Genomic DNA, 25,311 nt, shown 5'->3' with positions numbered 1-25,311 from the left:
TCATATTTTTCATTTTTTTATATCAACCTTCTCTTGGCTCCAGTATTAAATACTGCTGTTGTTTCACTTTGTACTCGTGTTTTCTTGTGTTTTTTAGTCACAAACAAATAGATATACCAAGAGAGCTACTTTGTCTAAATAAAGATGTTTATATTAAAAAAATAAGAAAATACATTTATATCTAACACAATTTCCCAACTCATATGGAAACGGGGTTTGTAGTTTTCAGGTTGTACATTTTGGGGTCTCAGTTGTTATCGGCTAGGAGCTCAGAGCAGTGCTGCGTAAATGGCTTCTGGTTTTTGATCCAGAGCTGGATCGCTTCAGTACACAGAGAGTGAGGGACTTTGCGTGCTAGCAAGTAGCCCCCCGTGTTGAGGAAATAGAATTTGAGCCCGTTGTTGGTCACACTTCTGACCTTCCTGAGCACCACATGTTCCTCCCCAAGCTGCCCTCCAAGCAGTTGCAGAAAGCTGGGAAGTCAGAGCGGCCACAGCTGTTCCCCACATGGCCCTTTTATAGCACACCTTAGAGGTGTTTGAGAACATTTCAACAGTTGCCATGGTAACAACATGCTAGAGTCTTAATGAAGGTCCTCATCCCTCAGGAAGCTTGGGGCTTGTTTTTGTGTCTCCTTCATGATGTCAGCACCACATGGTTCTTCATGGAGATAAACACACTTCTTATATTCTTTATACGGAGAGCACCAAGTACTTTTATAACATCCTAACTCAGGTGAGGTGTACCTAAGCCAGGGGTGTCCAAACTTTTTCCACTGAGGGCCACACACGGAAAAATGAAAGCATGCGGGGGCCGTTTTGATATTTTTCATTTTCAAACCATAACAAAATATATGGATTTTTTTTTTTTTATCTTTAGGACTCCCAGGGACCATAGAGGGTCTCCATCATTAACATGCTAAAAATAAGAGAAATTATTTTCATTTTTTATGTAACGCTTACAGTAAATCTCTATATCAACTTCAAGTTGATATAAAGTAAAAAAAAATTTTTTTTATGCCTTTTCAGTCAAAGACAACTTTGTTTTTTATAGTAAAACTGAAATATGCAGTATTTCCCCCATTGCCCAAAACATTCAGAAAGCAATGTTTGATCTGAAGTAATTGGAGCCCTAAAAAGATCATTAATGCAGGACACTATTCATTGAAATGTATTATTTCTGAGTAATCACAGTCAAATAATAAATAAAATCCCACAAAATATCTTTGTAATCCAAAAGGTCCCCCACTCATAAGGTGATACATTTTTATTATTGTTACTTTCAACACTTAAGTTACGAGATCAACTTTAGATATACAGTGGGGCAAAAAAGTATTTAGTCAGCCAGCGATTGTGCAAGTTCTCCCACTTCAAATGATGACAGAGGTCTGTCATTTTCATCATAGGTACACTTCAACTGGGAGAGACAGAATGTGGGGAAAAAAAAGCAAGGAATTCACATTGTAGGAATTTTAAAGACATTATTTGGTGGAAAATAAGTATTTGGTCAAGCATTCAAAGCTCTCACTGATGGAAGGAGGTTTTGGCTCCAAATTTCAGGATACATGGCCCCATTCATTCTTTCCTTAACACGGATCAATCGTCCTGTCCCCTTAGCAGAAAAACAGCCCCAAAGCATGATGTTTCCACCCCCATGCTTCACAGTAGGTATGGTGTTCTTGGGATGCAACTCAGTATTCTTTTTCCTCCAAACACCAGCAGTTGAGTTTATACCAAAAAGTTCTATTTTGGTTTCATCTGACCACATGATATTCTCCCAATCCTCTGCTGTATCATCCATGTATCCATTTTGGTATAAACTCAACTGCTGGTGTTTGGAGGAAGAAGAATACTGAGTTGCATTCAAAGAACACCATACCTACTGTGAAGCATGTGGGTGGAAACATCATGCTTTGGAGCTGTTTTTCTGCTAAGGGGACAGGACGATTGATCCGTGTTAAGGAAAGAATGAATGGGGCCATGTATCCTGAGATTTGGAGCCAAAACCTCCTTCCATCAGTGAGAGCTTTGAATGCTTGACCAAATACTTATTTTCCACCATCATTTACAAATAAATTATTTAAAATTCCTACAATGTGAATTCCTGGATTTTTTCCCCACATTCTGTCTCTCACAGTTGAAGTGTACCTATGATGAAAATGACAGACCTCTGTCATCATTTGAAGTGGGAGAACTTGCACAATCGCTGGCTGACTAAATACTTGTTTGCTCCACTGTATCTGTTGATTTTACGTTTGAAGTATTTGTTTGTTTTATGCTCTTTTGTCAAAGAAAACACTGTTTTATATGGCAACCACAGTGTATGCACATAATATTGTCCACATAAAACATTATAAAGTGAAATATTTGAAGTAATTAGAGCCTTAAATAGGTCAATAATTCAGTATAATTATTATTTTTTTTTACCTTTTTTTTTTTTAGTATTGGCAATGTTAGCAAAATAAAGAAAAACAAACTGCCTGCATGGCAGCTTTGTGCCAACATTACAACTTTTCCCCGTTAGACCTCACCTTTTTTTTGGTGTATTTTGAAATTTATTTTTGCAGTAGCATTTCCAGCATGTGTGGCAGGCCACTAAACAACTAGCTGCAAGCCACAAATGGCCCCCGGCCGCACTTTGGACACCTCTGTCCTAAGCGAACCTTGTGAAATGTGCTCACCAGACTGCGGCAGGCGTCTTAAACGACAAAGAATTTGTGCTAATATACCGACGCGATTTCTTGGGCGGTTACAAAGTCGGGTAAAACAAGGCTTGTAAACCAGAAGTTATGATGGTGTAAAGGCTCGGGAAAAGTTTATTTGGCTCTAGATCATTTTCCCACTCCCGTACAAAGGTTTGCAGTGTTTTTGGTTGAATGAAAGTTATTTTGAGGCATTTTTTTTGTTTTTAAAACTGCAACTGAGTCACGGCTTTTAAACCCAAGAGAACCCTCGGAGGTTTCCTAAACTGAAGACATTGTTAAGCTCAACAATCGCTGCTTCATCCTCAAAAAGGAACCAGACAATCTATGAGAAAGACTGATCAATATCGAAATCACAACAAACTGAACATTTGGCAGAATTAAATTTGTATTATGACCGTATAGCAGGGGTCACCAAACCTTTTTACCCGGACCACGCTATATATATATATATATATATATATATATATATATATATATATATACACACACAATCTAAAAGGTCTTTTCCTTAAACTGAACAAAAGTCATATGTCCACTGTTGTTTAAAAATTTTACACTCTGAGTCTAAATTGTGTTTCCCTAACAATCTCGCCACCTTTCCCCTTCGTGCACTAATTGACTGAAAGATGGCACACTTGCCGCCTTTGTGGCAAAAGCGTGATGACGTGCCGTTACCGCTGGGAAAATGCATTTTTAGACAATATGATTTTCTTGAGCGGCTAGGAGACCCATTAACAAGCGGTAGAAAATGCATTGAAGGATAGGCGAAAAAGGACAGATAAAAAAAAATTAATAAAGACTTTTTTTTTTTTTTTTAGTCGGGACTACCCGTGGGCTGGTTTTTGGACGCTGGCGTGCCGTATCTGACCCGCGGGCTGTAGTTTGGGGACTGTATAGGGTAGGCCTGAGAAATTATTTTGACTCGGTGGGCCAAATTTAGACAAAAAAAATGTGTCTGGGGGTCCGGTATATCTATTTTAAGAACACTGATACAAAACCGCACAATGTCTGATTGAACGCAAAAAGTGTGATGATGGAATGGAATTCTATTTTGTTTTACTGAATGAGACACCCAGAATGTACGTGAAAATAAAGAATGTGGGATTTACAGTATTAAATATGAAGGATAAAACACTGAATATTGACAACATGCTAGGATTGATGGATGGGTGAAAAAGGACAGATTTAAAATTTTTTATAAATACCATTTTTTTCTTTTTTTCTTTAGTCAGGACTAACCGCGGGATGGATTTTAGATGCTTTTTTTAATTTATATATATATATATATATATATATATATATATATATATATATATATATATATATATATATATATATATATATATAAATAGGGACTACCCACGGGCTGGATTTTAAAAGTTAAAGTACCAATGATTGTCACACACACACCAGGTGTGGTGAGATTATTCTCTGCATTTTGGATGCTGGCGTGCCTTATCTGCCTGGGAGACCCTACAAGCGGTAGAAAATGTATTTATGGATGGGCGAAAAAGGACAGATTACATTTTTTTTTTTATAAATACCTTTTTTTTTTTTTTAGTTGAGACTAGCTGCGGGCTGGATTTTGGACGATGGCGTCCCGTATCTGCCTAGGATACCCAGTAACAAGCGGTAGAAAATGGATTGATGGATGGGCAAAAAGGGACAGATTAAAAAAGAATTATAATTTTTTTTTTTGTAGTGTGGACTACCCACAGGCCGGATTTTAAAAGTTAACGTTAAAGCACCAATGATAGTCCCAAACACGAGGTGTTGTGAATCTATTCTCTGCATTTTGGATGCTGGCGTGCCTTATCTGCCCAGGAGACCCAGTGACAAGTGGTAGACAATGGATTGAAGGATGGGTGATAAAGGACAGATGTAAAAATAAATGTATAAATAACAATTTTTTTTTTTTAGTCTGGACTACCCGCGGGCTGGATTTTGGACTTTGGCGTGATGACCATAGTAACTAATTAGATGACCATAGTAAGTCATTAGATGACCATAGTAACTCATTAGATGACCATAGTAACTCATTAGATGACCATAGTAACTCATTAGATGACCATAGTAACTCAGATGACCATAGTAACTAATTAGATGACCATAGTAACTAGTATATCATCCATAGTTGCAGATTCCAAGCATTGAAAGACTTAGTATAGTTGAAGACTATATAAAACATGAGTACACATCATAATGGCAGCTACACTTTCCATCTTAAAGATGTAAAAAATATATTTGGGAATGTCCGGCGGGCCAGATTGAAAAGCTTAAAGGCATGCAGCCCCCGGGTCTGACCTTGCCCAGGTCTGGTTTGGGGATACATTCAATGGACAGGAGCTGTCATGAACTCCATGCCCAAGAGAATAAGGCAGTTCTGGAAAATAGTGACAATCAGTGACTTCATTTGGGGGGGGGAGACATGTCCACTGCATTTGTTTGAAAAGGTTTTCATGTGGAGAATAGTGCGACAACTCCACCCTTTTTAAACGGAGGAGCAGCATGTGAGCTCATACAGTTGGGAGGACACGCCTCCTTAAACCAGATGAGAAAAAAATCATCTGGTTTTAGCCAAGTCTCACTGAGACCAATGATGCTAAGAATGTTGCCTCTAATTACCTCGTTAACTAATAACGCTTTTGGGGACAATGATGTAAAGTTTTGAGGCATTTTTGTTAATGAGATCCATATTACTGATATTATTAATGTTACATCTATCTTGAGAAGTGTGTCTTGTCTTATGTTCAAGAGGAAACTAATTCGATCCTCAAGGAATACAGGGTGAACATTGAACTAAATCATCATACTATCTTGAAATATATATATATATATATATATATATATATATATATACGTACATATGTATATACATACACATATATACCCATGTGTATATATACACACAAACATGTATACACACAAATATATATACATGTGTGTATATATATATATATATATATATATATATATATATATATATATATATATACGTATGCACATATGTATACACGTATACACATGTATATACATATATGTATGTATACACATATACATGCATATGTTCATACATATATGTATAAATATGTATGTATATATATCTATACACATACTGTACATACATGTAGTGTATGTATACACATGTACTTACGTATAAAATACTACACGGTCTAGCTCCATCCTATCTTGCCGATTGTATTGTACCATATGTCCCGGCAAGAAATCTGCGTTCAAAGGACTCCGGCTTATTAGTGATCCCCAAAGCCCAAAAAAAGTCTGCGGGCTGTAGAGCTTTTTCATTTCGGGCTCCAGTACTCTGGAATGCCCTCCCGGTAACAGTTCGAGATGCTACCTCAGTAGAAGCATTTAAGTCTCACCTTAAAACTCATTTGTATACTCTAGCCTTTAAATAGACTCCCTTTTTAGACCAGTTGATCTGCCGTTTCTTTTCTTTTTCTTCTATGTCCCACTCTCCTTTGTGGAGGGAGTCCGGTCCGATCCGGTGGCCATGTACTGCTCACCTGTGTATCGGCTGGGGACATCTCTGCGCTGCTGATCAGCCTCCGCTTGGGATGGTTTCCTGCTGGCTCCGCTGTGAACGGGACTCTCGCTGCTGTGTTGGATCCGCTTTGGACTGGACTCTCGCGACTGTGTTGGATCCATTATGGACTGATCTTTCACAGTATCATGTTCTCATATGTTCTCATAGTCATCAGCATCATCAGTACCACAGTATCATGTTCTCATAGTCATCATTGTCACCGACGTCCCACTGGGTCATTATTGTCACCGATGTCCCACTGGGTGTGAGTTTTCCTTGCCCTTATGTGGGCCTACCGAGGATGTCGTAGTGGTTTGTGCAGCCCTTTGAGACACTAGTGATTTAGGGTTATATAAGTAAACATTGATTGATTGATTGATTGATGTACATATATGTATGTATACGCAAACATATATGTACTGTGTATACACATTTATGTATGTATACACATACATTTATACGTATGTATATACATGTACATACATACATACATGTATATGTATGTATAGATATAAAAATATATATATGTGTGTATATATGTATGTGTATATATATGTATGTCTATATATGTATATATAAATATGTATATATGTACTGTATATATATGTATGTACAGTATGTGTGTGTGTGTGTGTGTGTGTGTATATATGTATATAATCTGTGTATATATATGTGTGTATATATTTGTATATATATGTGTTTATGTATACATATATATATATATATTTGTGTATACAGTATATGTGTGTGTATATATATGTATGTATGTATGTGTGTGTGTATATATATATATATATATATATATTTACATTAATATATGTATATATACATATATACACACACACACACATATATACAGAGGCATATATATATATATATATATATATATATATACATATATATATATATATATATATATATATATATATATACGCGACCCCTAAAGGGAATAAGCGGTAGAAAATGGATGGATGGATGAATATATATATATATATATATATATACAGATACATATATGGTAGTATTAAGCTCTGGGCCTTTCTTGCTGCCAATGGAACTGCTGCTTTACAGAGAATAAATGGCACATTAAAAAAGAGGATTACCTCCAAATTCTTCCAGACAAGCTAAAATGATCAGCCTGCAGGTTGGGTCTTGGGCACAGTTGGGTGTTCCAACAGGACAATGACCCCAAACACACCTCAAAAGTGGTAAAGGAATGGCTAAATCAGGCTAGAATGAAGGTTTTAGAATGGCGTTCCCAAAGTCCTGACTTAAATGTGTGGCCAATGCTGAGGAAACAAGTTCATGTCAGAACATTTTAGCTGAACTCCACCAATTTTGTCAAGAGGAGTGGTTAAAATATTCAACCAAAAGCTTGCCAGAAGCTTGTGGATGGCTACTAAAAGCACCTTATTGTAGTGCAACTTGCCAAAGGACATGTAAGCAAATATTAACGTTGCTGTCCGTATACTTTTGACCCTGCAGATTTGCTCACATTGTCAGTAAACACATAATAAATTCATAAAAGAACCAAACAACATGAATGTTTTTTGTGACAAGTATGTGCTCCAATCACTACATCACATAACATAACAGTTGTGGAAATGATTGGAAACTCAAGACAGCCATGACATAATGTTCTTTACAAGTGTACGTACACTTTTGACCACGACTATATCTCCTGGAAGGTGAAATGTTTACTGCATCTAGACATATTTTTTTTAAACTTGTGTTGGCCTTTTCTTTACTTGATGAATGAATGGGAAACTTATGTACTGTTTTTGTAATGTAAATAATGACAACTTTTCGAGTCATGTTACTAACAAAAAACAGACATTAGTCCGGGCTTTCTGCTCCGCCGCTCCCAGTCTGTGGAACACTCTCCCTGACCACGTGAGGGCACCACAGACTGTGTATGCTTTTGAAAAAGGCTTAAAAACCCTTCTTTAAAAAAAAGACTTTTATAGATACATGCATACTACTTCTAGCTATTGGGCTGTTTCATGATCCATGGTCCGGATCATGTTTTGTTAAGTTATGTTCTGTTAGTTTTGGATTCCCTTAGTTCCTGTTTTGTGCACTTTGGGTGTTTGTTTTGGTCACCGTGGGTACTAATTGCCTCCACCTGCCTCTGATTAGTGCTCGGCACGTTCACCAGGTTTTGAGCACTAATCAGAGAGCTATTTACTCACGTTACTCGCCACAGTCAGCTTGGCTTCATTGTTACATTGGTCTATTCCTGTTGTAGATTCCTGTGCTAAGTTTTTGCCTTAGCTTGCCGTGCGATTGACATGCTTTTCTTTTGTTTGTATGTCATTTTGGTACGGTGTATGATATATGATTAGTAAATAATCTCCTACCTCACGCTGTCATCCGGAGTCATGTTAGTATAAATTAATAAAAAAACAGACATTCTGCTATGCCGTTCCCAGTCTGTGGAAGACTCTCCCTGACCACCTGAGGGCACCTGTGGATGCTTTTGAAAAAGGCTTAACCCCCCCCCTTTTTTTCTTTTTTTTAAAAAGCATTTTAATAGATACGTGCATACTAGTTATAGCTATTAGGCTGTAGTTTTTTTTTTTTAAATCTTTTTATTATCATTATTATTATTTAAATACACTGTAGCACTCTGAGGTTGTTTGCTCAATGCATAATAAAATCTATTATTATTTTCATTATATATTATACAGGGTAAACATGGAACTTGAAGTAGCAATGATTGTCACACACAATCTAGGTGTGGTGAAGTATTTCGCTGCATTTGACCCATCGCACTTGATCACCCCCTGGGAGGTGAGGTGAGGGGAGCAGTGAGCAGCAGCGGCAGCCGCGCCCGGGTATAATTTATGGTGATTTAATCCCCAATTCCAACCCCTTGATGCTGAGTGCCAAGCAGGGAGGTAATGGCTCCCATTTTAATAGTCTTTGGTATGACTCGGCCGGAGAACCACAAGCTAAAGTATGAAATCCGTAGTTATACAGAAGATCTCTTTTTAGTGTTCATTGTGGTGCCAAACTCAAAACAACCAAGATGAGTCTTAAGTCAAGGAAGAGTAGCCATCAGTGTACATATATGACATTATTGACTGCACATGTTATCTCGCTGTCTACTTTCCAAGGCGATGGCGACCTCACAAACGCTGTTCTCCCTCCTCGACAGGACACACAGGGCGTCTGCTGATGTCTCTGTGCTTTACCAGTTTGTCCTTCCTGCTGCTGCACATCATCTATCAGATCACCGTCAACAGCCTCCTGGCCGGGAATTCAATCAGATCTGACTTCAACTGTAAGTACACCTTGCCTCGGCCTGTCAAGGTAGAACCCAAGACACTCTCAGGCCCCATGACATTGTCGTCGTACAATCAATCAATCAATCAATCAATGTTTATTTATATAGTCCTAAATCACAAGTGTCTCAAAGGGCTGCACAAGCCACGACGACATCCTCTGTTCAGATCTCACATAAACATACTTGCCAACTTTGAGACCGCAGATTTCGGGAGGTGGGGGTGTGGTCGGGGGTGGAACGGGGGCGTGGTTGGGGGCGTGGTTAAGAGGGAGGAGTATATTTACAGCTAGAAAAGTGAAGATTGTATTTTAACCTATTTAAAACATGACATCAAAAATATATATTGTGAGAAATCATTAAGATGATCAGTGTTTCCACAAATATATTTTTTTTATTAATAATAACATAGAGTTGAAGGTAAATTGAGCAAATTGGCTATTTCTGGAAATGTATTTGTGTATCAAACTGGTAGCCCTTCGCATTAATCAGTACCCAAGAAGTAGCTCTTGCTTTCAAAAAGGTTGGTGACCCTTGCCGTAGATGTTACTGTCACTTATGCATGTACAGTAGATGGCAGTATTGTCACATATGCATGTACAGTAGATGGCAGTATTGTCCTGTTTAAGAGTGTCACAACATTGCTGTTTACAGCAGACAAACTGCTTTACGGTAGATGAAAACGTGACTGCTGTTGTTGTGTGTTGTTACCGCGCTGGGAGGACGTTATTGAAACTGCCTAACAATAAACGCACATAAGAAACCAAGAACGGTATAGCTCGGTTGGTAGAGTGGCCGTGCCAGCAACTTGAGGGTTGCAGGTTCGATTCCCTCTTCCACCATCCCAGTCACTGCCGTTGTGTCCTTGGGCAAGACACTTTACCCACCTGCTCCCAGTGCCACCCACACTGCTTTAAATGTAACTTAGATATTGGGTTTCACTATGTAAAGCGCTTTGAGTCACTAGAGAAAAGCGCTATATAAATATAATTCACTTCACTTCAACTCGCCCTCCATCATTCTACAGTTATGACGTCATCGGGCAGGCTCGCTGTTTATATTGTGGGAAAGCAGACTGTCGACATGTCACTCGGGTCCGCATGGAGCTGGATGGGGCGTGGCCTCCAGCTCCGCCGGAATTTCGGGAGATTTTCGGGAGAAAATTTGTCCTGGGAGGTTTTCGGGAGAGGCGCTGAATTTCGGGAGTCTCCCGGAAAATCCGTGAGGGTTGGCAAATATGCACATAAGGGCAAGGAAAAAACTCACAACCCAGTGGGATGTCAATGGGTATGACAATGAGAAACCTTGGAGAGGACCGAAGATGTGGTTCATTTGACCAGGCTGATAATATCTTTCAACATCAATAAGCACACTTCTACACAAACGGCATATACGCAGTGAAGAAAAAAAGAGCCATGGTTAATGGAGATGACATTAAAGGCCTAATCCCCAAATACACTATACTGCCAAAATTATTTGGCCACCCCTCCAAATGATGAGAATCAGGTGTCCTACACACTTGGCCCGGCCACAGCTCTATAAAATCAATCACTTAGGCCAGAGGCTGTTTCTACAAACATTTGTGAAAGAACGGGCCGCTCTCAGTGATTTCCAGCTTGGAACTGTCATAGGATGCCACCTGTGCAACAAATCCAGTCGTGACATTTCCTCGCTCCTAAATATTCCAAAGTCAACTGTCGGTTTTATTATAAGAAAATTTAAAAGTTTTGGGAACAACAGCAACTCAGCCACGAAGAAACTGACAGAGAGGGGTCAGCGGCTGCTGAAGAGCAAAGTGCAAACAAGTCCCGGACTTTCTGCACAGTTAGTTGCTACAGAGCTTCAAACTTCATGTGACCTTCCAATTAGCCCACGTACAGTACGCAGGGAGCTTCATGGAATGGGTTTCCATGGCCGGGCAGCTGCATCTAAGCCATACATCATCAAGTCCAATGCAAAGTGCTGGAGGCAGTGATGTAAAGCACGTCGCCACTGGACTATAGAACTGTGGAGACGCGTTCTCTGGACTAATGAATCGTGCTTTTCCATATGGCAATCTGATGGACAACCTGGGTTTGGAGGTTGCCAGGACAATGGTACATTTTGGACATTGTGCCGAGTGTGAAATTTGATGTAGAAGTAATTATGGTGTGGGGTTGGTGTTTCAGGAGTTGGGCTTTACCCCTTTGTTCCAGTGAAAGGAACTTTGAAAGCTCCAGGATACCGAAACATTTTGGACAATTCCATGCTCTCAACCTTGTCGGAACACTTTAAAGTGGGCCACTTCTTCTTCCAACATGACTCTACATCAGTCCACAAAGCAAGGTCCGCAAAGATATGGATGACAGAGTCTGGTGTGGATGAACTTGACTGGCCTGCACAGAGTCCTGACAGAACACCTTTGGGATGAATTAGAATGGAGGCTGAGTGCCAGGCCTTCTCGACCAAGTATCCTTTTGGAAGGAAGGTTAAAAAATTCCTATAAACACACTCCGCAACCTTGTGGACAGCCTTCCCAGAAGAGTTGAAGCTGTAATAGCTGCGAAAGGTGGACTGATGTCATATTGAACAATATGGGAAGCCACTTCAAGTTCATATGTGAGTCAAGGCAGGTGGCCAAATACTTTTGGCAATATAGTGTATATTGTGGGTGCACAGGCCATTTAATAAGGTACATTAGTGGGATGTAGGCCATTAAATGTGATGTAAACATGGTACAAAAGAGGTGCACATGGTTCTAGTGCAGATTCAAAAAGTTCACAAAGTATTAAAAGTAGCTCCAAAGTCAGGAAAGTTGTTGTGTTCTGGAGGGATTGACACCAAAAGGAAAAACACATAAAAACAAGGGGGAAGCATTTAAGAGAACAACTTTTTTTTTTTTTTTTTTTTAAGTCATCCTCCCATAGCTTTCACATTTTCCCCCCTTCTACAGAGCACAGTGAGTGTCGACCCATCAGCATTCATGTTCTGTAACCCTGTACAACATTTCTTTGTTTAATCTTAATCGGGTTTGTGCTGAAAACATTTTGTTGGACTTGTGTAATGACAATAAAGACCAAGGACACAAAGGAGCCACTTCAGCGGCGCCACATTGACATACAGCAACAAAAGTGCAAATACGTAGATAGATAGATAGTACTTTATTGATTCCTTCAGAAGAGTTCCTTCCGAAAAATTAAAATTTCACCAGCAGTGTACAGAATTGAGATTGAATTTAAAAAAGTAAATAATGTGGGTATAGATGGAAAATAGAAAATATTACAACAACAATAAAAATAAAAAGCAACAATGAGAATAAAAAATAACAGTAAAACAAGAATACAACAAGAGAAACTAGGCAGTACTGACCATACCAAATGCAATGGAAAAATAAAAATGTGTCATAAATCTTAAAGGGGAACATTATCACACGACCTATGTAAGCATCAATATATACTTTGATGTTGCAGAACCGGTACTTTTCATAGGCGGTATAGTACCGAATATGATTCATTAGTATCGTGGTACTATATCAATACCCATAGACATCTTAGAAGTAGACTCAGCATTGGCTGCTGTGACGCGAGAAATTCGGCCGCCATCTTGAAGTGGTGATGAGGACATTTGAACGTTTTTATGTTGTATTTAAGACTCTGCCACATCTGTTTTTTAAAGCCAAGTGTTGGGTCTAAAATGACACCCAAGTAATGATATTCACTAACATTTTGTATTATTTCCTTATTCACCGTTATATTTGGAAAGGATGACATTTTAAGGGAAGAATGTAATACAAAATATCAATAGCAAGTGTGCAGACAGAATAAACTCTCTGCTGCTGCAGCAACAGAGATACAGTCATTAGGTCCCTAAGATATATAGATATGTTATGTATTCATACATTGTTTATGTAGGATATACTGTATGCATGTATATATAACCTAATCATATTGTTTCTTCAATTTAAAAATAGTTGATCGTTTTTTTCCCCCCTTCTCTGGGATTATATTCCCAGTTTTGATCTTGGACGTCTGGTCACTTATAGCATATAAGAATATGCTATTACCAACTATTAATAATAAAACACGCCAAAACATGTCTTTTATCATAGCTACACGTATGCCAAAAAAAGCGCGGGAAAATCAGTGGCATTTAGTGAGGTAAAATGAATTAAATACGCCGACAGTTCATTGCTCCTGACAAATTAATTGCACTGAGTGGAGTGGATCACCACTCCAAGATGGCCGCCCTGCGTCTCGTCAGCACCAGTAGGCAGTAGCGCTCCATGCTGTGTACTCTTATAAGATGTCCATGCTAATAACCTGTATACTGTACAACCTATTGTTTACATGTATTTTGGGTGCCAATGTCAGATGTGAGTCACTAAATCAGAATTAGGCATTTGGAATTGCAGTGTAATTCCAAGTAGGGCTGGGAGATATGGACTTTTTTTAATATCTCAATATTTTTAAGCCGTGTCACAATACACGATATATATCTCGATATTTAGCCTTAGCCTTGAATGAACACTTGATGCATATAATGACAGCAGTATGATGATTCTATGTGTCTACATTCAAACATTCTTCTTCATACTGCATTCATATATGCTACTTTTAAACTTTCATGCAGAGAGGGAAATCACAATTATGTCAATTTACCAAAAGTGTATTTATTAAACAGTTATTAAGCAGTGGCACAAACATTCATGTCATTTCCAAAACAAAGTGCAAGATTGTCAGACATTTTAAAACAAGCTATTAGTGCACTTTGGTGCATGATGTCACTAAGATGACATATCAAAACAACACTAAATTAAAGTACACCTTTTGTACAGAACGCCACTACAATAGTTTAAAACAAATAAAGTGCACTTCAGTGCATGATGTCACACAAGATATTTCAATAACTTAAAAAAAAAAATCAGCTGCATAATAGGAAATAAGTGTATGTCCTTCACTATGTGGTAGGTTCCTGTGGACTTTATCTCCTTCTGTTGTTGACAATTTTTTTCAAACGGTGTTGATGTGGGAATGGTTGCTTTGGTTTTTTGTGTGTGAGCACCGAACAGAGATGTTGACATGCACAGTTTCACAAACTCCTTTTTCTCTAGCGGGTGACTTTTCAAATGATGCTGCTTTTTGTAGCAACGCTTTTGCTGCATACTTGACATTATAGGTTGTCCATCCAACATATTCCCACTTGAAGCCAAACCACCGCCAGACGATGGACCCCCTGCTGTTTTTGTTAGGAATTAATTCTTCCTTCATTTGTTACCAGATTTGCACCTTCTTTCTCTCGTAGCACCACAGCTAATGTAACCCGTGTCGCTACCTCTCTGCTCCGCGAGGGCGTGTCATGTGCAATGTCATATTGCACGCACGACAGTATGTGACGTATGTAAGAAGGTGCGCTGTAGGGCTGGGCGATATATCAATATATTCGATATAGGGTTTGTTTCTGTGCGATATAGAAAATGACTATATTGTGATATTCGAGTATACGTTCTCACACAGTTGCTTTTAGCTGCAGGCATTACACTACAGGCTCCTCTCTTTCCTGTCTCTCCTTCTCACAGACAGCAACCGCACCTTCTTACATACGTCACATACGTATACGCCCTCGCGGAGCAGAGAGGTAGCAGCATGGCTAACGTTAGCTGTGGTGCTAGCGGAGTGGTAATACAAGAGAACGAAGGTGCCAATCTGGTAACAAATGAAGGAAGAATTAATTCCCAATAAAAACAGCAGGGGGTCCATCGTCCGGCGGTGGTTTGGCTTCAAGCGGGAAGATGTCGAACAGACAACCGCAATTTGTCAAGTATGCAGCAAAAGCGTTGCTACAAAAAGTAGCATTACTGCTAATATGTAGCATCATTTGAAAAGTCACCTGCTTGAGAATGAAGAGTGCCTACTCCGCATGTCAACATCTCCATTCGGTGCCACACGCCCTCACCATCGAAATGCCAAGGCAAACACTTCCAGATTAACACCGTATGACAAAAAATAGTCAACAGAAGGAGATAACATCTGCAGGAACCTACCACATAGTGATTTGATTTCCTATTATGCAGCTCATTTTTATTTGACAGTTATTGAAATATCTTGTGTGACATCATGCACAAAAAAGCAATTTATTTGTTTTTAGCTATTGTGACATTCTGTACAAAAGGTGTACTTTAATTTAGTGTTGTTTTGATATGTCATCTTAGTGACATCATGCACAAAAGTGCACTAATAGCCTGTTTTAAAATGTCTCTGACAATCTTGCACTTTCTGTTTTGAAATGACATGAATGTTTGTGCCACTGCTTAATAACTGTTTAATAAATACAGTTTTGGTCAATTGACTTAGTTGTGATTTCCCTCTCTGCATGAAAGTTTAAAAGTAGCATATATTAATGCAGTATGAAGAAGAATGTTTGAATGTAGACACATAGAATCATCATACTGCTGTCATTATATGCATCAAGTGTTCATTCAAGGCTAAGGCTAAATATCGAGATATATATCGTGTATCGTGACACGGCTTAAAAATATTGAGATATTAAAAAAAGTCCATATCTCCCAGCCCTACTTGGAATTACACTGCAATTCCAAATGCCTAATTCTGATTTAGTGACTCACAGCTGACATTGGCACCCAAAATACATGTAAACAATAGGTTGTACAGTATACAGGTTATTAGCATAAACATAAGAGTACACAGCATGGAGCGCTACTGCCTACTGGTGCTGACGAGACGCAGGGCGGCCATCTTGGAGTGGTGATCCACTCCACTCAGTGCAATTAATTTGTCAGGAGCTATGAACTGTCGTCGTATTTAATTCATCTTACCTCACTAAATACCACTGATTTTCCTGCACTTTCTTTGCACTTTCTTGTCTCTCCTTCTCTGTGAGAAGGAGAGACAAGAAAGAGTGAGAAGAGCCTGTAGTGTAATGCCCGCAGCTAAAAGCAACTGCGTGAGAACGTATACTCGAATATCACAATATACTCATTTTCTGTATCGCACAGAGACAAACCCGCCATATATGGAGTATATCAACATATCGCCCAGCCCTAATTCCAAGCAAAAATGGTGACATTAGTAAGAGAATGTTCTGATATGAATGAAGAATTTCCTAGTTTGGCAGCTAGAATTGTCTTTTATGGTATGAGGGGGGGGGGGGGGGGAGAGATTCCTTGGTTTTGCAGCCTTTATCTGTTTCTTGACCATTTCCTGCATTTCGAGTCGATGCCTTCTTTATCTAAAGTTTCTAAATCTGGTATTCATCCCCCTGACACCCTTTTCCTTTCGGCAGTACAGCGTAAACAAGAAGCCCTCCTTCTCCCCCTCCGGAAAGGTTTCTATCATTTCCTTCTCCACACGTCAGCCAAACACGCCGTTGGAGCGGAAGACAGAGTCACGTCTGACAGAGGGCAGCCTGGCCAGCTCAGGTCATTGACTGCTCACTCGCCTCAAGAGTCATCCGTCTCGGTCGGGGCTTGGCAACCCGCCGCTCTTTAGCGCCGCCCTAGTGGCTCTCTGGAGCTTTTTCAAAAATGTATGAAAAATGGAAAAAGATGAGGGGAAAAATATAAAAAATTATTTTTTGCTTTAATATGGTTTCTGTAGGACAGGGGTGTCCAAAGTACGGCCCGAGGGTCATTTTTTAACGACCCCACGGCACTTTTTAAGAATTCAATTGGAAAAAAATAAAAAACATAAAAAGTGGTATAAAAGAGCAAAAATGTGAAATGTGACAAAAAAATGTTGCAATGCTTTAATAACACAAAGCTGCCATGCAGGCTGTTTCTTTCTTTAAAAAAATAACAATCAATCAAAATTCAAGGACCTATTCAAGGCTTCAATTACGTCACATTAAATTATCCATCCATCCATCCATTTTCTACCGCTTATTCCCTTTCGGGGTCGCGGGGGGCGCTGGCGCCTATCCCAGCTACATCCACTTTGAGATATTTTTTTGGGGGAAATGTTGCATATTTTGTGTTTTGCCATGTAAAGTTAAAGTAGCAATGATTGTCACACACACACTACATGTGGCAAAATGATTCTCTGCATTTGACCCATCACCCTTGATCACCCCCCGGGAGGTGAGGGGAGCAGTGGGCAGCAGCGGTGCCACGCCCGGGAATCATTTTTAAAAAACTTAGCTGTTTTTTTTAAAGAAGGGCCTAAAACAAACAAAAAACATAGACAACAATCCATCCATCATCTTCCGCTTATCCGAGGTCGGGTCGCGGGGGCAACAGCCTAAGCAGGGAAGCCCAGACTTCCCTCTCCCCAGCCACTTGGTCCAGCTCTTCCCGGGGGATCCCGAGGCGTTCCCAGGCCAGCCGGGAGACATAGTCTTCCCAACGTGTCCTGGGTCTTCCCCGTGGCCTCCTACCGGTTGGACGTGCCCTAAACACCTCCCTAGGGAGGCGTTCGGGTGGCATCCTGACCAGATGCCCGAACCACCTCATCTGTCTCCTCTCCATGTGGAGGAGCAGCGGCTTTACTTTGAGTTCCTCCCGGATGACAGAGCTTCTCACCCTATCTCTAAGGGAGAGACCCAAACTCATTTGGGCCGCTTGTACCCGTGATCCTGTCCTTTCGGTCATGACCCAAAGCTCATGACAATAGGTGAGGAAGGGAACGTAGATCGAGCGGTAAATTGAGAGCTTTGCCTTCCGGCTCAGCTCCTTTTTCACCACAACGGATCGATACAACGTCCGCATTACTGAAGACGGCGCACCGATCCGCCTGTCGATCTCACCATCCACTCTTCCCCCACTCGTGAACAACAATAAAAACTTAAAATTGACGGATATATCTGAAGTTAATCTCGAGATAATTGTGCTAAAAGTAAACAGTAAAAAAAATGTATAATTTTTCAACACTTTGAGTAGGACACTTTTGGATCCCCAATTATTTTAGTGTTATTTGTTTTTAAGTGTCATAGCGCAAAAAATAATAATACATCAAAATCCAAAATTAAGGCTCCAGTTATTATATAATCTCAAATATTTCACCTAAAAAAGTTATTGTGTGAAAATATTGCATATTTTGGTAAATGGGTTGTACTTGTATAGCACTTTTCTACCTTCAAGGTACTCAAAGCGCTTTGACACTACTTCCACATTCACACACTGATGGAGGGAGCTGTTTTTTCAATTTTTTTTCCTAATGTTGATCTGGAGATTTAAAACTTGAATAATAAAGAAAATAGTAATACTGAATAATGACACATTTAAAAATTTTTTTGGACCTAAACTCTTTGGGGTCCCCGGGATCATAACTGAGTGGAGGCCTAAATGTATATTTTATATATATTTATATATGTATATATTGCATTGGTTATTAAAATAAAAAATATGAAAATGGCCCCCGCTTGCTTTGATTTTTCAGTGCGCGGCCCTCAGTGGAAAAAGTTTGGACACCCCTGCTGTTTCTGTAGGAGGACAAACATGACACAAACCTCCCTAATTGTTATAAAGCACACTGTTTATATTAAACATGTTTCGCTGATTCCAGTAATTGGCGAGCACCGTTTTGTCCTACTCATTTTGGCGGTCCTTGAACTCACCGTAGTTTGTTTACATTCATAACTTTCTCCGACTTTCTAAGACGTGTTTTATGCCACTTCTTTTTCTGTCTCATTTTGTCCACCAAACTTTTAATGATGTGCCTGAATGCACAAAGGTGAGTTTTGTTGATGTTTGTATGTGCTGACTGCACATGTGGAGGCGGACTGTGTTTACAAATAGTTTCTTGGGCTGGTGTGTAAACTGACCAAGACGATGGGTGGAGTTGGCTCCAGCAGAAAGCGGGGACGTCTTATCATGTTGCAACTGTCACTTTTTTTCGGTTCATTTTCCTGCGATTGTGTCGAGCGATGACTCCACCCATGGGCGGGGCTTAAGGAGGTTTACGCTTGCCATTGCAATTTTTTTTTTTCATATCTTTCTTTGTTTTTGTTTCGCCTGCTTTTGTGACGCAGGCCAAGCAGTACAAAAGTGCTTTTTGCAGCTTCCACTGCTGATTCTCTCCCTCACATCTCATCCAAACTTAACCTCTTGACATTCTTGCTGTGTGAGCTCATATCAGATAATAACACCTGGGCGTTGAGGGGTTTGCAGATGTTTTGTTTTGGAAATACTGTGAGACACTTAAGTAGCTTTATCTGGACGTGCCCTCTGACTGGTCGACAAAACTGAAATTAAAACCAAAACTATTTATTTACGTTCCGTTTACACTGACTAGGAACATGGGTGATAATAAATGATTAGTTAATAAAGGATGCTTTTATTTTGAATAGTTTTCCTAGTTTTCATAGGCCCCATTGAGCTTCAAATTTTTAATAATTATAGTAACTACAAAATTCCCATGCCAATTTTGTTGGGCCTGTTAATCGGTGCTGTAAACCTCTGGACTGAGTTGAAACAATAAAAATGAGCTAAAATGCAAGTAAAAAGGTTAGCATGTTTACGTTTACATAACAAAAAAAGTTTGTATACTTTTTAAGATGGCATCAAGAAAAAATTCAAAAGCCATGATTTTTAAGTTGTAATGAAAAAAAATAGTAAAAATGCTGGCATATAACATTAGCATGCTAATGTTAGCATGACAACATAGGAACAGTTTTTTAAGTACTTTTTAAGTATCGAAAGCCATAATCTTTAGGTTGAAACAAATACAATTAGCAAAAATGTTAGCATCAAATTTTAACATGCTAACATTAGAATTACATTTACACTCACTAGGAAAATGGGTGATGATAAAAGATGGTTTTATTTTGAACATTTTTCTTAATGTTCATAGGTGCTACTGAGCCTCAAATTTTTAATAATTAACTTTTTAATAATTATAGTAACTACAAAATTCCCATGCCAATTTTGATGGGCCTGTTAATCGGTGCTGTAAACCTCTGGACTGAGTTGAAACAATAAAAATGAGCTAAAATGCAAGTAAAAAGGTTAGCATGTTTACGTTTACATAACAAAAAAAGTTTGTATACTTTTTAAGATGGCATCAAGAAAAAATTCAAAAGCCATGATTTTTAAGTTGTAATGAAAAAAAATAGTAAAAATGCTGGCATATAACATTAGCATGCTAATGTTAGCATGACAACATAGGAAAAGTTTTTTAAGTACTTTTTAAGTATCGAAAGCCATAATCTTTAGGTTGAAACAAATACAATTAGCAAAAATGTTAGCATCAAATTTTAACATGCTAACATTAGAATTACATTTACACTCACTAGGAAAATAGGTGATGATAAAAGATGGTTTTATTTTGAACATTTTTCTTAATGTTCATAGATGCTACTGAGCCTCAAATTTTTAATAATTAACTTTTTAATTATTATAGTAACTACAAAATTCCCATGCCAATTTTAATGAGCCTGTTAATCGGTGCTGTAAACCTCTGGCCTAGAGTTGAAACCATAAAAATGAGCTAAAATGCTAGCATAAAAGCTGGTTATGTCGATCGAAAGGGGTTGTAATGTTCATATTTGGTCAATATTCAGTATTTTATCCTTCATAGAAAAATGTAAAATTCAATTTTTTAAGGCGATCCGTCATAACATTTTGTAGCATTCAATCAGACATTATTGTGAGGTTTTGTATCAGTGTTCCTAAAAATAGATATACTGGCCACCAGACACTTTTTTTTCTTTTTTTAAATTTGGCCCCGAGTCAAAATAATTGCCCAGGCCTGTCATGTCTGTGTGATTGTTTTGTTTTTTGGACACTCAGTTCCTGTTTTGGCACTTCCTGGTTTGTTTTGTTACCATGACTACCCATTAGTTTTCACCTGTCTCACGCTTTGCACTCGCACACCTGTTTTCACTTATCATCCATCCATCCATCCATCCATTTTCTACCGCTTATTCCCTTTCGGGGTCGCGGGGGGCACTGGCGCCTATCTCAGCTACAATCGGTTCACTTATCATGTCACTGCTATTTAAGCCTGTCTGTTTCTGTTGTTCGTCCTGGCAATCTCACCGTCTACCACCTTGTATGCCTTCCATGCCGATGATCCAGGTTACTTTCTTGTTCTAAGTAAGTTTTTTGTTATTCATGCCATAGTGCTAGTTTTTGTTTTACGACCATAGTTTTGCCTTTGTGCAAGTATTGTTTTCATAGTCAAGTTTGTTCCCTGCCATTGTGCGCGCCTTTTGTTTGTTCCTGTGTTTTTTAGTTATAGTGTCAAAATAAAAAGATTTTTTTACCATCACGCCATCTCCGGTCCAAGTTCACTTGCATCTCGGGAAAACAACCACCTCGTAGTCCAAGTCGTGACAAGGCCTGGTTTAAAGTCATTTCCAATAATTTCGACAATTACTTTTTACTGTCAACTGGGTTTAGTTTTTTAATGATTTCTGCTGGTGGTGTGCCTCCGCATTTTTTTTTAAGGCAAAAAATGTGCCTCGGCTCAAAAAAGGTTGGGAAAGACACTGGTTTCGACGTTGGAAAGATGAAAATCCCATGAGAAATGAATAAAAAAAAGAGATTGTTAAACACTTACATTCATATTAATTGGGGGGGGGGGGATTGCTCTCTGCCCATAGAAGCTTAGGACAGTCCCTGCACAGGACAGGAAGGAAGAATACTCATTTAGTCTGAGAAAAACTTCACGGGAGGGATGACCTTGTGGCTTCTAAGGAGCTCATCTAATAGTCTTCAGCTGGAGTACACATGTGTTGACATGTCTTCAATTGAAGTTCTAGACTGTGGAAGTCAAATATCCAATAATCAATTGTTTAAAAAAAAAGAAGAGAGATCTAGTGGTGAGTGTTAATTTTTCATGAGCGACATTTGTTAATTACACTGAGTAACTGCATCGCATCTCTCAAGATAATCTCCTAATGGAGTTTTCGGGCTTTCCTGGAAGCCTCCGAACATTTTCATTAGATTATTTTGGGGGCGAAGCACTTTTGCTCTTAAATGATTTCCTCAGGCTGGAGGCTTTGTCGTGATCAATCATTGTTGCTAGTTCGACTCCGTGGGAGGCTTGACTTGGAGCGTTTATTTGGGTGGGAGTTTGTGGGCTACTAGCACATGTTTGATCGTGTTGTTTGCTCAATTTGTTGGTTGAATGTCGTCAAACGATTCCTTGAAGCAACTCCTCATTTCATCCATGTTCAACTTCGGTCAGTGTTTTTGTTTGATTGTGTGTCTTTACTACAATCCATCCATCCTTCTTCTTCCACTTATCCGAGGGAAGCCCAGACCTTCCTCTCCCCAGCCACTTCGTCCAGCTCTTCTTGGGGGATCCCGAGGTGTTCTCAGGCCAGCCGGGAGACATAGTCGTCCCAACGTGTCCTGGGTCTTCTCCGTGGCCTCCTACCGGTTGGACGTGCCCTAAACACCTCCCTAGGGAGGCGTTCGGGTGGCATCCTGACCAGATGCCCGAACCACCTCATCTGGCTCCTCTCCATGTGGAGGAGCAGCGGCTTTACTTTGAGTTCCTCCCGGATGGCAGAGCTTCTCACCCTATCTCTAAGGGAGAGACCCAAACTCATTTGGGCCGCTTGTACCCGTGATCTTGTCCTTTCGGTCATGACCCAAAGCTCATGACCATAGGTGAGGATGGGAACGTAGATCGACGGGTAAATTGAGAGCTTTGCCTTCCGGCTCAGCTCCTTCTTCACCTCAAGGGATCGACACAGCGTCCGCATTACTGAAGACGTCGCACCGATCCGCCTGTCGATCTCACGACAAAATATGTTTAGATAAAGTAACATTTCACCTTCCAGGTGATATAGTCGTGGTCAAAAGTTGTAAAGAACATAATGTCATGGCTGCCTTGAGTTTCCAATCATTTCTACAACTCTTTTTTTTTTTTTTTTTTTTTTTTTGTGATGGTGATTGGAGCACATACTTGTTGGTCACAAAAAACATTCATGAATTTTGGTTCTTTTATGAATTTATTATGTGTCTACTGAAAATGTGAGCAAATCTGCTGGGTCAAAAGTATACGGACAGCAATGTTAATATTTGCTTACATGTCCTTTGGCAAGTTGCACTGCAATAATGTTAAAGTACCAATGATTGTCACACACACACACTAAGTGTGGCGAAATTATTCTCTGCATTTGACCCATTACCCTTGATCACCTCCTGGGAGGTGAGGAGAGCAGTGAGCAGCAATAGTGGCCACGCCCAGGAATAATATTTTGTGATTAAACCCCCAATTCTAACCCTTGATGCAGAGTGCCAAGCGGAGAGGTAATGGCTCCCATTTTTATAGTCTTTGGTATGACTCAGCTGGGGTTTGAACTCACGACCTACTGATCTCAGGGCGGACACTCCAACCACTAGGTCACTGAGCAGGAAAAAGGGCAGTTTTGGTAGTGTTGCGTTCGGACCAGATGTTCCTCCGAGGGAATTTAAGTTGCTGGTCAATCCCAAATTCTTTTCATGACAAAGAAGCTGATTTTAAATGAACACCCAGAACAGAATAGGAATCTTGCAAGTTATTCCAAAGCTTTGGAGAGACCAACCTAAAAACAACACATTCAATTTGCATCGCCCAGTTTCAGAATGAATATTAATAACCATATCTATTGTTTTCCTCAGCTGGAAGGAGTATTGCTACTCCTGCATTTCAAGCTCAAGGTAGTCTACAGTGTACCATCGGTCATGAGATAAAAAAAAAAGATAAAAAGAGTACAAGATGGAACACTAGCTATTTCAAATATGACTAAAGAAAATAAATAACTTTTAAATATAGATATCTATCTTTGTCAGTAGCCATTTGTTGATTTTCTAAAATTGACTTGTTTCCTCAGCATTGTCCACACGTTTAAGTCAGGACATTGTGAAGGCCATTCTAAAACCTTAATTTTAACCTGATTTAGCCATTCCTTTACCACTTTTTACGTGTGTCTGGGGTCATTGTCCTGTTGGAACACCCAACTGTGCCCAAGACCCAACCTGCGGGCTGATGTTTTGAGGTTGTCCTGAAGAATTTGGAGGGTAATCCTCCTTTGTCATTGTCCCATTTACTCCCTGTAAAGCACCAGTTCAATTGGCAGCAAAACAGGCCCAGAGCATAATACTACCACCACCATGCTTGACGGTAGGTGTGGTGTTCCTGGAATTAAAGGCTTCACCTTGTCTCCTCCAAACATATTGCTGAGTATTGTGGCCAAACAGCTTCGTATTTGTTTCATCTGACCACAGAACTTTCCTCCAGAAGGTCTTATATTTGTCCATGTGATGTCAGATGAAACAAGAATTGAGCTGTTTACTCCATCACAAAAAAAATAAGAGTTGTAGAAATGATTGGAAACTCAAGACAGCCATGACATTGTTCTTTACAAGTGTATGTAAACGTTTGACTACAACTGTAGCTTGTTCCTGCCCATCACTGCTAAGCCACTCATTCTAAAACAAATCAAATATGTACTTTTTAAGTGTATCAAGTGCAGTCTCCTGAGCGTTGTCACATGCTCCATAAAGCACACACTTGAAGCAGTTCACCTCCCAATTAGTCGCCCAATAAACCGAGCAGGCCCTCCTCACCAAGGAGGCATAAATATGTCGCTACTGCTGTGTTTGGTCTGGCCGCACAACAAAGGCTGTTTGTCCCGGCCTCCTGAATAGCTGGAAACGTCCCGCTGCTGCAGAGTGACGTTCAGGAACACTTCAAGCAGTCGGAACGCAGGGTGCAGGAAAGATGGCGTGCTTATGCCGGGCGTATTTAACATCTGCTTCAACTCCAAAATGTTTAGTTAGGTGGGTAGGTCTTTATTGTCATTGCACAAGTACAGCAACATTTTTGTTTACAGCACAAACCCGTTCAAGAT

At 39.5% G+C, this 25,311-nt stretch overlaps 1 protein-coding gene across 3 annotated transcripts in view; it reads left to right on the top strand.

Annotated features, from left to right (window-relative positions):
- Positions 1–25,311, top strand: part of LOC133567965 (piezo-type mechanosensitive ion channel component 2) — a 230,989-nt gene that overhangs the window by 45,283 nt on the left and 160,395 nt on the right. For all 3 annotated transcript variants that reach the window (XM_061919617.1, XM_061919616.1, XM_061919618.1), the window contains exon 4: positions 9,409–9,534. In XM_061919617.1, coding sequence (XP_061775601.1) covers positions 9,409–9,534 — 126 coding nt within the window. The remainder of the gene's footprint in view (positions 1–9,408; positions 9,535–25,311) is intronic.

This window comes from Nerophis ophidion, linkage group LG14, assembly GCF_033978795.1.
Source record: "Nerophis ophidion isolate RoL-2023_Sa linkage group LG14, RoL_Noph_v1.0, whole genome shotgun sequence".
In the NCBI taxonomy this organism is placed as follows: domain Eukaryota; kingdom Metazoa; phylum Chordata; class Actinopteri; order Syngnathiformes; family Syngnathidae; genus Nerophis; species Nerophis ophidion.
This window is presented reverse-complemented; position numbering and strand designations above follow the sequence as displayed.